The 15153-nt window shown below is 40.1% G+C and overlaps 1 protein-coding gene across 11 annotated transcripts in view; it reads left to right on the top strand.

Moving 5' to 3' along the window:
* Window positions 1-15153, top strand: part of mecom (MDS1 and EVI1 complex locus) — a 1207227-nt gene that overhangs the window by 1096823 nt on the left and 95251 nt on the right. For 8 of the 11 annotated variants that reach the window (XM_043702877.2, XM_043702876.2, XM_043702874.2 and 5 more), the window contains 2 exons: window positions 4781-4807; window positions 7684-7850. In XM_043702877.2, coding sequence (XP_043558812.1) covers window positions 4781-4807; window positions 7684-7850 — 194 coding nt within the window. The remainder of the gene's footprint in view (window positions 1-4780; window positions 4808-7683; window positions 7851-15153) is intronic. The other 3 variants (XM_043702880.2, XM_043702879.2, XM_043702878.2) reach the window with 1 other exon arrangement.

The raw sequence follows: 15153 nt of genomic DNA, 5'->3' as shown, positions 1-15153 counted from the left end.
AACATTTGCTAAGACAGAGATATAGATTACTAAACTATTTTGATTCACTAGTAACAAATGAACCTAGAGTATAAAAGTAAATTCTACTCCATCACTTAGCTGCACTCAAACTTCCCCTCCAAAAATTTGCAAAGTATAAAGAATACTTGTATTTTTCACACCCTGCTCCTAATACAAACTGGAATGAGCAATGATTTTGAACAGAAAAAGTCTACTTTTTTGAATAAAGTTGGAACAACCAGAACAGGTTTAGGATAGCATGGTGGCTCAGTGGTTAGCATTGCTGCCTCATAGTACTAGGGACCTCTGTTCAATCCCAGTCTTAAGTGCCTGTCTGTGTGGAGTTTGCATATTCTCCTCATGTCTGTGTGGATTTGCTTTGGTTTCATCCTATGGTCCAAAGATGTGCAGGTTCAGTGTTCAAAGTTTGTGAGAAGATTTGTAGCTCGGGTGCTCGTTGTTGTGGTTCTGTTCGCCGAGCTGGGAATTTGTGTTGCAGACGTTTCGTCCCCTGTCTAGGTGACATCCTCAGTGCTTGGGAGCCTCCTGTGAAGCACTTCTGTGATGTTTCCTCCGGCATTTATAGTGGTTTGAATCTGCCTCTTCCAGTTATCAGTTCCAGCTGTCCGCTGCAGTGGTCGGTATATTGGGTCCAGGTCGATGTGCTTATTGATTGAATCTGGGGATGAGTGCCATGCCTCTAGGAATTCTCTGGCTGTTCTCTGTTTGGCTTGTCCTATAATAGTAGTGTTGTCCCATGCAAGGACTGCACAAAACACTACATAGGACAAACAGGAAGACAGCTAACGGTCCGCATCCATGAACACCAACTAGCCACGAAACAACATGAACAGCTATCCTTAGTAGCCACAAACTCAGATGACAAGCAACATGAGTTTGACTGGGCCAACACTACTATTATAGGACAAGCCAAACAGAGAACAGCCAGGGAATTCCTAGATGCAGGCACTCATCCACAGATTCAATCAATAAGCACATCGACCTGGACCCAATATACCGGCCACTGCAGCGGACAGCTGGAACTGACAACCAGAAGCGGCAGGTACAAATCACTACAAATGCTGGAGGAAACATCACAGAAGCGCTTCACAGGAGGCTCCCAAGCACTGAGGATATCACCTAGACAGGGGACGAAACGTCTGCAACACAAATTCCCAGCTCGGCGAACAGAACCACAATAGGTTCAGTGTCTTAACCATGGGGAATGCAGGGTTATGGAGATGGGGTGGGGAAAGGGGTAGCCAGTGGGAGTCTGAGTGGTATGCTATTCAGAGAGTTGATCTGAACTTGATGGGTCAAATGGTCTGTCCCCACACTGTAGGTATTCTATGATGCTTCTATGAATATTTTCTGTTCTGGGATCTCCATAGTGTTAAATAGCATATGGATCATTAATGATTTAAAGCAGGCCGATCTTATCTGGTTGTGGTGTCACTATGAATATATTTGTTATTCTGTGGAATAATTAAAAACTCTACCCGTAACCCATTCCACCATCCTTTTAATGGGAAGTCAAAATTTGATATCCTGTTCCAGCAGGTCAAGGGCTTATGCCCGAAACTTCGATTCTTCTGCTGCTCGGATGCTGCCTGACCAGCTGTGCTTTTCCAGCACCACACTCTCGACTCTGATCTTCAGCACTGTTGCCCTCACTTTCTCCCAGTTCGAAAAACTGTTGCATTTTTAAAAAGTACAATAAGCACAGTTCCTATACCTGAAATTAGGTACATTCACTTGTGTACATTAAGTATATTCACATGATGCACATTCACTAGTGTGCATTCGGTATATTCACATGGTAGACATTCACTCGTGTACATGAGGCACATTTATCGTGTACATTCGACACATTCACATGGTGTACAGTCATTCAGTTTACTGCAACAACCCCAAGCACATCTCTTCATTACCAATTCCTATTCCCATCCACACTTTAACCAGGGAAAACAGGAATGGAGCTTTTTCTACTGAGTGCAGTTTGAAATATTCATGAGAATCCCAAACTGAATTTCCCACTGCTCTTTTGTCTAAACAGATTGATCACTAACTGGCAAAAAAACCTGCCAGAACTGTGGTAGAATTTTAAACTGGGTGGATTTCATGTTAATTCCTTCTCTCAGCTATAAATAAATGGAGTGGTGATAAATGAAGTGCTCCAGACTATTGATTGCAAAATAACCACTATATTGAAGCTTTGCAATTCTTAAGTCACTTCTATGAATTGAAAGAATAGGCATAGAAATTCTTTCCGATTTATGTACAGTCGTTCAAAGCTAAAGTAATATAGTTACCTTGGTAACGAAAAGACGTTGTGTGACAGCCCTTTTCATTTTTATGTAACATGTTTCACTGATATTCATGAGATTACGTAGCTAAGGGTCCATAGGCAAAATATGATGGCTTTCTTAAGATGAATGGAGTAATTGTAAATCAAAATTATAACTGCGATGATTAATATGTGAATTTAAGGGCTATTGATTATTATGACCGTTTATATTTGCAATGATGCAAGACTTAAGCTGCCATAAGCCAAATAGACAAATGCTATGTCATAACTTGATTGTAGGCTGATAATTTGCATCTTAGCTTAAATGTCCAGATAGCCAATTGGTTCTGCTGCATACACTCCCAGTAGTTTACTTACTATTTTTGCATTTTTCTATAAAACTGAAAAAGTATTCTTAAAATCTGCAAATGGTACACTCGCGTGTTTGTGTCAACTGCTGAAATCCAGCTTGGCATGGAAACACAACAACATATTATAATCATATTAAATATAATCATATAAATATTTTCTAATCAGTCTGTTCAGAGATGTTATTACACGCCTCTGAGACAAATGAGACTTGTTCCCAGGCCACTAAGTCTACAGGTAGGGACACTACCACCACAACACAGGGCAGTTAACATAGCGTATAACAATAAAATCATTCTGTTGAACGCTCACTAATGGATAGAAATCCTGTGATAATGCCAATTGTTAGTGCCACATTCTGGAAAACTGAATGGTAGTTACCAATCATATATTCTTTCAATATGAATGATATTCATCTGTATGAAACCTAATTGCTGCTATCTGGCATGCAGCTGATCTTCTCCTTTGACAGAATTCTGACCCAGAGTCAATAAAGTTAGGTTGGATATTGATAGAGATTTGTTTAGGTCTAATTTTTCTGGAGAAATGTTGATACCTTGTGCTTTCCAACCCCCTATAGAACCCCTTTCTCTTATGCACTGAAAAAAAGATAAAGAACAATTTAATTTGGAATAGCATTTTTGTTAAGCTTTCCATATCTGACTGCACATTGTCAATTGAGTTCCAACAGCTGGTTCTAATTTGGCCTTTGCTGGACTCATTCCTGATGAAGGGCTTTTGCCCAAAACGTCGATTTTCCTGCTCCTCGGATGCTGCCTGACCTGTTGTGCTTTTCCAGCACCACACTCTGGACTTGCAAGTAGTCTTCCTAGCTATAGTTGCCACATCTTACTATGCTTCTCTTGAGATTAACTTGTGAGAGGAGCTCGCATCATACTGTTCATTAGTGCAAATTAGTGCTTTGTGACTGGACCCTTCCCTGCCTCCAATCTCTGATTGTAGACCTTTTGGGCATAATGGGACAGGCGCTCCACAAGTTTAACTGAATTACTAAATAGTTTTGCCAGAGTAAAACCCTTTGCTGTGTAATCTGAGGCATAAACATCCTCGCAAATAACACATAAATTACAATCTTGAAAGATTTTATGAGTTTGAGTAGACCTCTTTTTAATACAATCACTAAATTTAATTGCCCTCTCATTCTCCATTAGTTTACTGCCAATGGTGCATATTTAAAGTCTGCTGAATTATATCATCCACCTGAAAGATTCATTTCAAAAAGGAAAGGAGTTACTTTATTTTAAACAAAACATGAATTGATGATTTTGATTATTTGAAAGAGTTTTCAAAAACACTCCACGTTAGAATTTTTGAGGTGTGCTATTTATTGGTTTTAATTACAAATTCAGAAATGTATGTAACTAATGCAGTATTTGCTGAACACATCATTGAGACACCTTGATAAATATTGGATTTCACAAACAGTAATCTTGCACTGGCAACTTGCAGTGGATTGACAACATCTACAAAAAAAAAGGTTATGCCTGGAGATATAGAAAGGTGTTTTTATTTAAATTTGTCTATTAAGAGTAGAAACTTGCAGATTTTTTAAAAATGATATATTCAGTGACATTTAAACAATGCATTCTATTTGGCTTTGTTGAAACTCCAATACTAGCAGTAAAGGTAACATGAGACAGTGTAACAATAGTTTCATCATCTTGCACTTATGTAGTGCCTTTAAAGCAATGAAACATCTCAGACAATTTACAGCAGCATTAACAAAGAACCTAAATTAGAAATCAATTAAAGAAAATCCTGAGTAAAATCTGGAACCAAAATAAATCCTGTTAAACCACTAAAATGAAAGAATCAGATGGCAGTAAATGATGTTTCAGAATCTAGCTATCCTGGACATTACTTATTTGATACTAAATGCCAGGAGAAGGGAGACAAACCTGGTGTCATCAATCTAACATAAAAAAAAATTGCAGCAGTTAATTTGAGGACTTTCTATTTACTTTGATGTTCGAGCTTTTGAAAAAAAAACTCATCAGCAGACATGCAAACAATATCATTTGTCATTTGTAAACAATTATGGCAGCTGAAAGAGACACAATTTGTGGATTATAATTTATTTTTTATTTTGGTCCTACTCCCTAGTTCCGCTTGCCTGATCAGAGAATTTGGGTAAGTTCCTCTGCTTATAATTCCAAACCATAATTCATAATGATCAGAATGAAAGGTTTATTAAATGCTGCATAACTCACAATGATTTAAAATCTCCCACATCTCTTCCTACCCTCCACAAATAAAAATGTAAATGTTTACCATTTCGCTTGATGATCAGATTGCATTACCATAATCACAAGCACTATTTAAGTAATTCACACAGTAGGCTGAGTTATAAATCACTCCATCTGGTAACTCAAATGAGAGCAAAAGCCACTTTTATTTATTCCTGACACCAATAGATTAGTTCCATGAGGTAGCAGAGTTTGTAATAATTGCTGAGGCCATTTTGATCATATCTTTACTTGCACAAAAAAAGGTTAAAAATATTTGTTTTTATTCAATAATGGCAATGTCTGCATACTTGATTTGTGTTGGGAATAGAGTTAAATGCTGGATTGCATCAGTACAAGGTTAACAGCCTCAGTGGGATTAGAAGGGGGTGGCATTATTTCCTTATTCAGACATTTTGCTGTTGATAAGATCAGTGATTGTGAGAAAGTAAATCACAAATTATTCAGCTGCTAAGTAATACTGTCATTCACTGATATTAAGTATGTCTTACATCTATATAGGGCAGTAACTTCTGCGGTTTCACTCCCTGGGGATCATTGAATAAATATGTTAGGACTTTTGATTTGATATGAGCTTTTATTAAGCTGGAGTTTTATAAAAATAATATTTTCCTCTTCAATGTTTCTTTGGAATTTGAAAAGTCAATCAAAATTTGATCCCATCATCATGGTTAATATAACCAATTACTTTATATTGTAAATATGAAGGGTCTTAATTTATTCCTCATCTGTCTTGATCTAGTAGAGGGGCTGTACTGGTAAGAATGCTTTACATTATGATTTTTTTGCTGCCTAGTCAGGTGATCTGGATTTTGTTATAATGAGATAAATGATTGTTAAACCCCAAGTATCACAAATGGGTTACTGTCTTTGAGATAACAGCATTCCCTTTTCTCGCAATCCTAAAAAAACAGCTTTACTCTCTGCTAAAACATACATAATTTTTTAGTGATTCCTGCTTGTACTTGAATGACAATGCAACTGATCTGGTCATTACTTATAGCATTTAAAGTAATGTTTCCAATTCTGCCTATAGGCTGATCAGACCATTCCTATTTAAATGTTGAACACTGTAAATGTTACTCACTTTATCTTGCCATTAGTAAGATTAACTCAGAATGTTATTAAAAAATAGTTATAAATATATTTGCTGTTCATACTGTTGAATATTCATCAATGTTAACATAGAATGAATATATAACACACAGAAATGACAAACATTAAATGCAAGTTGATCCCTACCCAAATTTTTTTTACCTGTTAGAAATGTAATATCTTTTTTCATTCTCTTTGGTCCTCACTTGTGTAATTACATTTTTAAAAATAATAATTGCTTCTTACTGACAATGAACTATTACAGAAAAAAACAATAACAGATTGATTTTTAATTTATTTGACTTTCTCCAAAGAGATATTGCAACAAATTTAAAACACTTAAAATGATAGCAACTGTACCTTTATTATTAAATTCAGAGTCATAATTAAGATTTTAGCAAGAATTATTGAATTGTCCAGCTTCTGTTATGATGTAATGAACACTGCTGAGATATCTACCTCCCATCAACCTTCTCCTGAACCCTACCAATCGTATTAACATTAAATCGCCCTCTCAGCAGATAGATATTACATTGTTATAAATGGGTGGGCATAGTAACTACACATTTTATTTAGAAAAAAACTGTTCTTGTTCTCCGTGTGATTTATTTCCAAACCATTATCCAGAAACTGCTCCTGAGTATGAATTATTAATAAAATAACTTCCCAACTATTAATTTTCCTTTCCTTTAACTAGTCAGTGTAAGACCTTGCTACCCTTTTGTCATAACTAGGTGTTACAGGTTAAAGGTTTTGCTTTTTGCAGTGTTTTAATTATTATCCAATCATTTTTAGTTGTTTCAATAGATTTGTGCTCCTGTTTAAAAAATATTTTGACTCTAAATATGTTCATAATATGTAGACACATATATAATAAGTAAATATATTTTCAAATCACATCTTGCATATAGCATCACACAGTGTATAATGTATATTTACAAATCTATGGATTGACAAAACAAGAGTTGGGGGCTGGGTAGAATTCCCTTGTAACATTCAGCAGCATCATTATTACCTATGTCTGCCCTTTGATCTGTGATGTCAGCATCCTTCATATTGACGAATGTGCTGTCCAGTTGCATTGTACAGGGAATGTTTTAGCAGCTATGAATGATTATGAATCAAGCCTGAGAGCAGGCAGACCTTAGTGCCTTCCAGTGCTTTCACATTTGCTGTGTGACAAGTAAATGCATCTAGACTTTCCTTGGAGATTTTCAAATGTTTGATGAAAGACATTTCACAAATTGGCAGAGGTGCCTTGTACAATGCAATTTGTAACTAGGACTGAGAGTTATAGTGCGAAAGGGAGAAGGTGGGCGGCTGAAGCAATCCACAGGTTACAGAATGAAGGTATTTACTGTAAATGTAAACAATTAATTGAAATACATCAGCTGCTCCATTGCATAAGGAAGGAACAAATCAAAAAGAAATATCACTGATAATTCCCCACTGTATAAGATAATTTATCAACAAACTCTGAGGTCTAATTACATGATATTCTTACATAGTCATCTCTGTGGCAAGAAAATACTTTTATCTGGTTAAATATTTCAAAAGGTGTCAGTAATTTTGCAAGCCCTGAGTTATTTGGTTCTGCAGTTGAAAAACTAATACCTAATGTGACATTTTAAAACCTATAATTTCTTTCTCTTCCCTACCTATCAGATGTCAGCGATTGAGAACATGGCAGAGAAGCTGGAAGGTTTCAGTTCACTCAAGCCAGAGGCCAATGACCTCCTGCGGTCTGTCCCTTCAATGTTTGATTTTAGGGCTCCCCCATCTGTCATTCCTGAAAGCCTGCTGCGAAAAGGGAAGGAGCGGTATACCTGCAGGTAACTATGGTTCCCATACATGGCAAATTAAGATAGCAGTAACACTTTAATAATTTCCGTTCATTTTCTCCCTCAACTGACATAATTGAATAAAGAAAATGGCAGTCATATTTTGTCATAACAAAATTGAAAATTGAGAAGGTATAATTTGATCAAATTGACTTGATTCATCAATTTCGCTTCCAATTTCCACCCAGCCCTCACTTTCACGTCGTGTATTTCTAACTCGAAATCTGTTTCCATTTCTAGGGGTAGATTAGCCACTAATATCTACTACAAACCCACCAACTTCAAGAGCTACCTGGACTATACATTCTCACACCCTGCTTCCTACAATGACTCCATTCCATTCTCCCAGTTCCTCCACCTATGCTGCACATGTTCTGAAGGGGCCTACTTCAACAAGAGAACCTCCGAAATGTCCATCTTCTTCCTCAACCAAGGACTCCCCAGCACTGATGTCGATAGGGCCCTCAATTGGGTCTGACCCATCACCCACACTTCTGCCATCACTCCCTCTCTTCTCTCCCACAACAGCGATAAGGTTCCTCTTATCCTTGTCAAAGAGTGTGGTGCTGGAAAAGCATAGCTAGTCAGGCAGCATCTGAGGAGCAGGAGAATCAATGCTTCGAGCATAAGCTCTTCTTCCTGATGAAAAGCTTATGCCTGAAACATCGATTCTCCTGCTCCTTGGATGCGGCCTGACCTGCTCTGCTTTTCTAGCAACTCACTCTTCGACTGTGATCTCCAGTAACTGCAGTCCTCACTTTCTCCTTCCTCTTGTCCTTATCTACCATCCCACCAATATCCACATCCAGAAGATCATCAGCCGCCATTTCCCCACCTTCAGCGAGATGCTACCATCAGACACATATTCCCCTCCCTTCCCTTGTTTACCTACCGCAGAGACTGTTCCCTCCAGTACATCCTGGTCCACTCTTTGTTCACTCCCTACACACCTCAAATTCCTCCATGGCACCTTCCCCTACAACCACCTAAGGCTTTCCCAATTTCTATAATACCATAAGACATAGGAGCAGAAATTAGGCCATTCAGCCAATCGAGTCTGCTCCACCTGTCAATCATGGCTGATATGTTTCTCAACCCCATTCTCCTGCTTTCTCCCTGTAACCCTTGATCTCCTTGATACTCAAGAAGCTATCTATATCTGTCTTAAACATACTCAATGACTTGGCCTCCACAGCCTTCTGTGGCAATGAATTATCTCCTTTCTCCTCAGTATCCAAGGGCCGAAACACGCATTCCAAGTGAAGCAGCACTTTACCTGCACTTCACACAAGCTAGTCTACTGCATTCACTGCTCACAATGTAGTCTTCTCCAAATTGGAGGAAATGAAGCATGCAGTGGGTGACTGCTTCACAGAACATCTATGTTCTGTTCGTAAAAAAGACTTGAGCTTCCAGTTGCCTGCCACTTGAACACACTGTCCTGTTCCCAGGCCAACATCTCTGTCTCAGGCCTGCCGCAGTGCTCTAGTGAAGCTGACCTCAAACTGAAAGAACAACACCTCATTTTCTGCTTGGGGACCCTGCAGACCTCCAGACTCAATATTGAGTTCAATAATTTTAGGGCCTGAACTTTCCAATATCCTAGCTCTCTACCCCACACACCAGGCCTTGTTATCACATAGTCTGCCATTACATACTACTTATTGTTAGCTACTAATAGTCTCCATTAATAGCTGTTCACCCTCCTAACCAGATTGTTTTCAACTTGTTTGTCTGTCCAACTGCTCTTCTCTCTTTTTGGTCTCTATCCCTACCTCTCATTTACTTCTTACTCCCTTCCCCCACCCTATCTTATCATAGGGTGGGCGGCATGGTGGCTCAGTGGTTAGCACTGCCAGGGACCCGGGTTCAATTCCCGCTTCGAGCAACTGTCTGTGTGGAGTTTGCACATTCTCCCCGTGTCTGCGTGGGCTTCCTCTGGTTGCTCCGGTTTCCTCACATAGTCCAAAGATGTGCAGGTTAGGTGAATGGGCCATGCTAAGTTGTCCGCAGTGTTAGGTGCATTAGTCAGGGTAAATATAGAGGGGAATAGGTCTGGGTGTGTTGCTGCTCGGTGTGGTGTGGACTTGTTGGGCCGAAGGGCCTGTTTCCACAATGTAGGCAATCTAATCATATAAACCAATATTTTCCTAGCTACCATCAGTTCTGAGGAAGGGTCACTTGACATGAAATGTTAACTGATTTATCTTCACAGATACTGGCTGACCTGCTGAACTTTTCCAGCAATTTCTGTTTTTATTTATAATTTGATTGAAGTCTTCCAAATTTAAATGGTAAAATTTTATATTCTCAGTTAACTGAAGCCAAATGTCACTACATAGTTTCAGGAACAGTGGTAATACAAAACCAGGAATTGCTGGAAAAACTCAGCAGATCTGGCAGCATCTGTGTAGAGAAAGCAGAGTTAACGTTTCAGATCCAGTGACACTTCTTCAGATGGCTTAGTTCTGAAGAAGGGTCAGTGGATCTGAAACATTGACTCTGTTTCCTCTCAACAGATGCTGCTAGATCTGCTGAAGTTTTTAAGCAAGTTTTGATTTTGTTTCTGATTTCCAGCATTCACAATTCCTTTGGATTTTTGTTCAGAGGCAATGCAATGATGGGTAACTGGGATTGATTAAGTAAATTGGAGCTTGAATCTCAACCAAAAGGCTGACTTTAGCACTGCTCAATAAAGGAATCTAATTACCACATCAAGGGGAACATCATCACTCCTCGAGTATCCTATCACTGAAAACTGTCTGCCTTTCTGGAAAAATGATGCCACTCCTCAGCAAAGCTTATTCTCACATGCATCTTTGGTTAGGGGCAGTTTCAAAGCAAGTTCCTGCCTGTTAAGCACACCATTTGAATGGCAAAGTCAGAAGTCATAAAACACCAGGTTATAGTTCAACAGTTTATTTGAAATCACAAACTGTCAGAGCGCTGCTGCTTGTCAGGTGAAGTCACCCAACTAACAAGCCCGTTCCAAAAGCTTGTGATTTCAAATAAACCTGTTGGACTATAACCTGGTGTTGTGTGACTTCTGACATTATCCACTGCAGTCTAACACCAGTATCTCTGCGTTTTAAATGACATATCCTCCCACTACTGATAAGTGTATTCATGGTAAAAATGACCAAGGACATTGTGGCTTCTCTATAGAGAAAGCTAAAACTATATGTAATATAAACAGGAAATGCTCGAAATACACAGCTCGCTGTTGAGAGAAATAGATTTTATGTTTAAGGTAAACACCTTCCACAGAAACATAACTCAATCTTATGAATTAGATTGGTTTAGCAGACAAAGGAGATACTTTGCAACTGAACATAACTGAGACGATGGGCTGGGTCTTTGCTCTTAAGATGGCTAGCACAAGTTGGAAAATTTGCTGGCCGGTCTCAATTCCCTGTGGAGAAAGTTCCCTGTCAGATTCTATTGTCACTTCAAGAGGCAGTACAAGGTGGAGTTAGGTCTGTTACCCCTGGACAGAAATCAAATATAGTCACAGGCTACCTGGTGTTGTGGATGGTTGTTTAAAAGGACCTCGTTCCTGGTATTTTAGGCCTTTTATCCATCATTCCTCACACCTCATCATCCCTTATGCCACCACGACATCTTATGTCAATTCAAGTCTCTGACCAATCCCATGACACTTTATGACCTCTATGTCAACATAATGCAAATGCATGCCTATCCATCACTTGCTCTAACATGCACCATGTCTACTTATCCAGTGCCCACTATAGGAAGACCTTAGAAGATGAAATGAAATAAAGGTGTAAGTATCCATTACAGACTTCACACTATTGTAAAAGAACACAAACATGCTCCCATTCAAATCTTTTAAATCGCCTCAAATACTTAATCCTTTATTTATAAATATTGACTTCATAACTGTATTTATGATCCCAAATCAAAGACAATTAAATGGCTTTTTGAACTTCAATCAGACTGTGAATTAAGACCCCCGCTGAGATAATTGTGGATTATGAAAAACAGCCAAGAATTGACCATAACATAATGGGTCAAATTTTTCATTTCCCAGCAGAGTAAGGGAGTTGAAACTGAAACTGAGGGACCCTTTGGTACCTCCCTTGCTCTTCCTGTATCAAGCATCAAATGGTCAATTAACAGCCATCACAAGGAAGGAGATAACTACAGTCATGTACGAAATTTGGTCCCCACCGATAAACCCTAATGCTTGCTCCATTGTTGGTTTGCAGTTATTAACAAGGTTGGTTGTTCATGCCTGTATTAGATACCAGAAGATATTCGGCTCTTCTGACTTCGAATGAAGATAAAAATAGCATATTTCTGAAATTTTGGTGCCGTTAGATTCACAGTAGAATATGCATCTTGATGTGAATGTGTAATTTACAGTTTCTGAGAACCAACACTCTGGTTGGGTGGGTAACAAAAATGTGGACCAGATTGCTAACAAGCTTAATTACTTATTAATTAATGATTTCAAAATTGTGAGTGGATTGCTGACTTCAGCACCTGCATACCTTCCATGTTATTAGAAACTAGTATGATGACATTGGTTGCTAATGCACTGTCATTATACTGAATGTCCATCAGTACAAACAGTGGGCAATGCTCCCATTTTGGGAAAACAAAATTTGGCTGAATGGCCCTTCTGGAAATACGAACAAACAGCTATTGTAATTGACAGAACAGATTTATTTTCAACTTCAATCGAACAGATAGTCTGCGCTTTATAATTTTTAAAGGGCTGGAGATTTAAATAATTTTACAGATTGAGATTATTTTATCTCAATGATGCAGGCAGTTTTTTTATATAGAACATAGAAGAATACAGCGCAGTACAGGCTCTTCGGCCCTCGATGTTGCGCCGATCCAAGCCCACCTAACCTACACTAGCCCACTATCCTCCATATGCCTATCCAATGCCTGCTTAAATGCCCATAATGAGGGAGAGTCCACCACTGCTACTGGCAGGGCATTCCATGAACTCACGACTCGCTGAGTAAAGAACCTTCCCCTAACATCTGTCCTATACCTACCCCCCCTTAATTTAAAGCTATGCCCCCTTGTAATAGCTGACTCCATACGTGGAAAAAGATTCTCACTGTCGACCCTATCTAAACCCCTAATCATCTTGTACACCTCTATCAAGTCACCCCTAAACTTTCTTTTCTCCAATGAAGGAGGAGAAAGTGAGGTCTGCAGATGCTGGAGATCAGACCTGGAAATGTGTTGCTGGAAAAGCGCAGCAGGTCAGGCAGCATCCAGGGAACAGGAGAATCGACGTTTCGGGCATAAGCCCTTCTTCACCTCCTCGTCCACCTCCTCAGTCACCTTCTCAAAGAATTCAATAAGGTTTCCCCTCGTCCACCTCCTCAGTCACCTTCTCAAAGAATTCAATAAGGTTTGTGAGGCACGACCTGCCCTTCACAAAACCATGCTGACTATCCTTGATCACATTATTCCTATCCAGATGTTCATAAATCCTAGCCCTTACAATTCTCTCTAAGATTTTGCCCACAACAGAAGTGAGACTCACCGGCCTATAGTTACTAGGGTTATCCCTACTCCCCGTCTTGAACAAGGGAACCACATTTGCTATCCTCCAGTCTTCTGGCACTACTCCTGTAGATAACGAGGACATAAAAATCAAGGCCAATGGCTCTGCAATCTCCTCCCTTGCTTCCCAGAGAATCCTAGGATAAATGCCATCAGGCCCAGGGGACTTATCTATTTTCACCCTTTCCAGAATTTCCAACACCTCTTCTCTACATACCTCGAAGCCATCCATTCTACTTAATTGTGACTCAGTATTCACATTGACAACAATGTCCTGTTCCTGATTGAATACTGACGAAAAGTATTCATTCAGTGTCTCCCCAATCTCTTCAGCTTCCACACGCAACTTCCCACTACTATCCTTGACTGGACCTATTCCTACCCTAGTCATTCTTTTATTCTTGACATACCTATAGAAAGCCTTAGGGTTTTCCCTAATCCTACCAACTAAGGACCTTTCATGTCCCCTCCTTGCTGCTCTTAGCTCTCTCTTCAGGTCCTCCCTGGCTACCTTATAACTACCTTAGATTAGATTAGATTACATTACAGTGTGGAAACAGGCCCTTCGGCCCAACATGTCCACACCGACCCGCCGAAGCGCAACTCACTCATACCCCTACATTTACCCCTTACCTAACACTACGGGCAATTTAGCATGGCCAATTCACCTGACCTGCACATCTTTGGGCTGTGGGAGGAAACCGGAGCACCCGGAGGAAACCCACGCAGACACGGGGAGAATGTGCAAACTCCACACAGTCAGTCGCCTGAGGCAGGAATTGAACCCGGGTCTCAGGCGCTGTGAGGCAGCAGTGCTAACCACTGTGCCACCGTGCCACCCACCAAGTGGGCGGCACGGTGGCACAGTGGTTAGCACTGCTGCCTCACAGCGCTGGAGACACGGGTTCATTTCCCGCCTCAGGCGACTGACTGTGGAGTTTGCACGTTCTCCCCGTGTCTGCGTGGGTTTCCTCTGGGTGCTCCGGTTTCCTCCCACAGTCACAAAGATGTGCAGGTTAGGTGAATTGGCCATGTTAAATTGCCCGTAGTGTTAGGTAGAGGTATGGGTGGGTTGCGCTTCGGCGGTTCGGTGTGGACTTGTTGGGCCGAAGGGCCTGTTTCCACACTGTAAGTAATCTAATCTAAACTCTCAATCGCCCCAATTGAACCTTCATGCCTCATCTTTACATAGGCCGCACTCTTCCATTTAACAAGGGATTCCAATTCCTTATTAAATCACGGCTCCCTCACACGACCCTTTCCTCCCTGCCTGACGGTACATACTTATCAAGGACACTCAATAGTTGCTCCTTGAACAAACTCCACATATCAATTATGCCCTTGCCTTGAAGCTTACTTTTCCAAGTCACGCATCCTAAGTCATGCCTCACCGCATCATAATTTCCCTTCCCCCAGCTATAACTCTTGCCGTGTAGTGCACACTTATCCCTCTCCATCACTAGAGTAAAAGTCACCGAATTGTGGTCACTGTCCCCAAAGTGCTCACCTACCTCTAATTCTAACACCTGGCCTGGTTCATTACCCAGAACCAAATCCAGTATGGCCTCACCTCTTGTTGGCCTATCTACATATTGTGTCAGGAAACCCTCCTGCACACATTGGACAAACACTGACCCATCTAACGAACTTGAGCTATAGCTTTCCCAATCAATATCAGGAAAGTTAAAGTCCCCCATAACAACCACCCTATTACTTTCACTCTTCTCTTGAATCATCCTCG

The sequence above is a fragment of the Chiloscyllium plagiosum genome, unplaced genomic scaffold, assembly GCF_037043375.1.
Source record: "Chiloscyllium plagiosum isolate Xiang-an unplaced genomic scaffold, Cpla_swu_hap1 HiC_scaffold_13, whole genome shotgun sequence".
Classification (NCBI taxonomy): domain Eukaryota; kingdom Metazoa; phylum Chordata; class Chondrichthyes; order Orectolobiformes; family Hemiscylliidae; genus Chiloscyllium; species Chiloscyllium plagiosum.
This window is presented reverse-complemented; position numbering and strand designations above follow the sequence as displayed.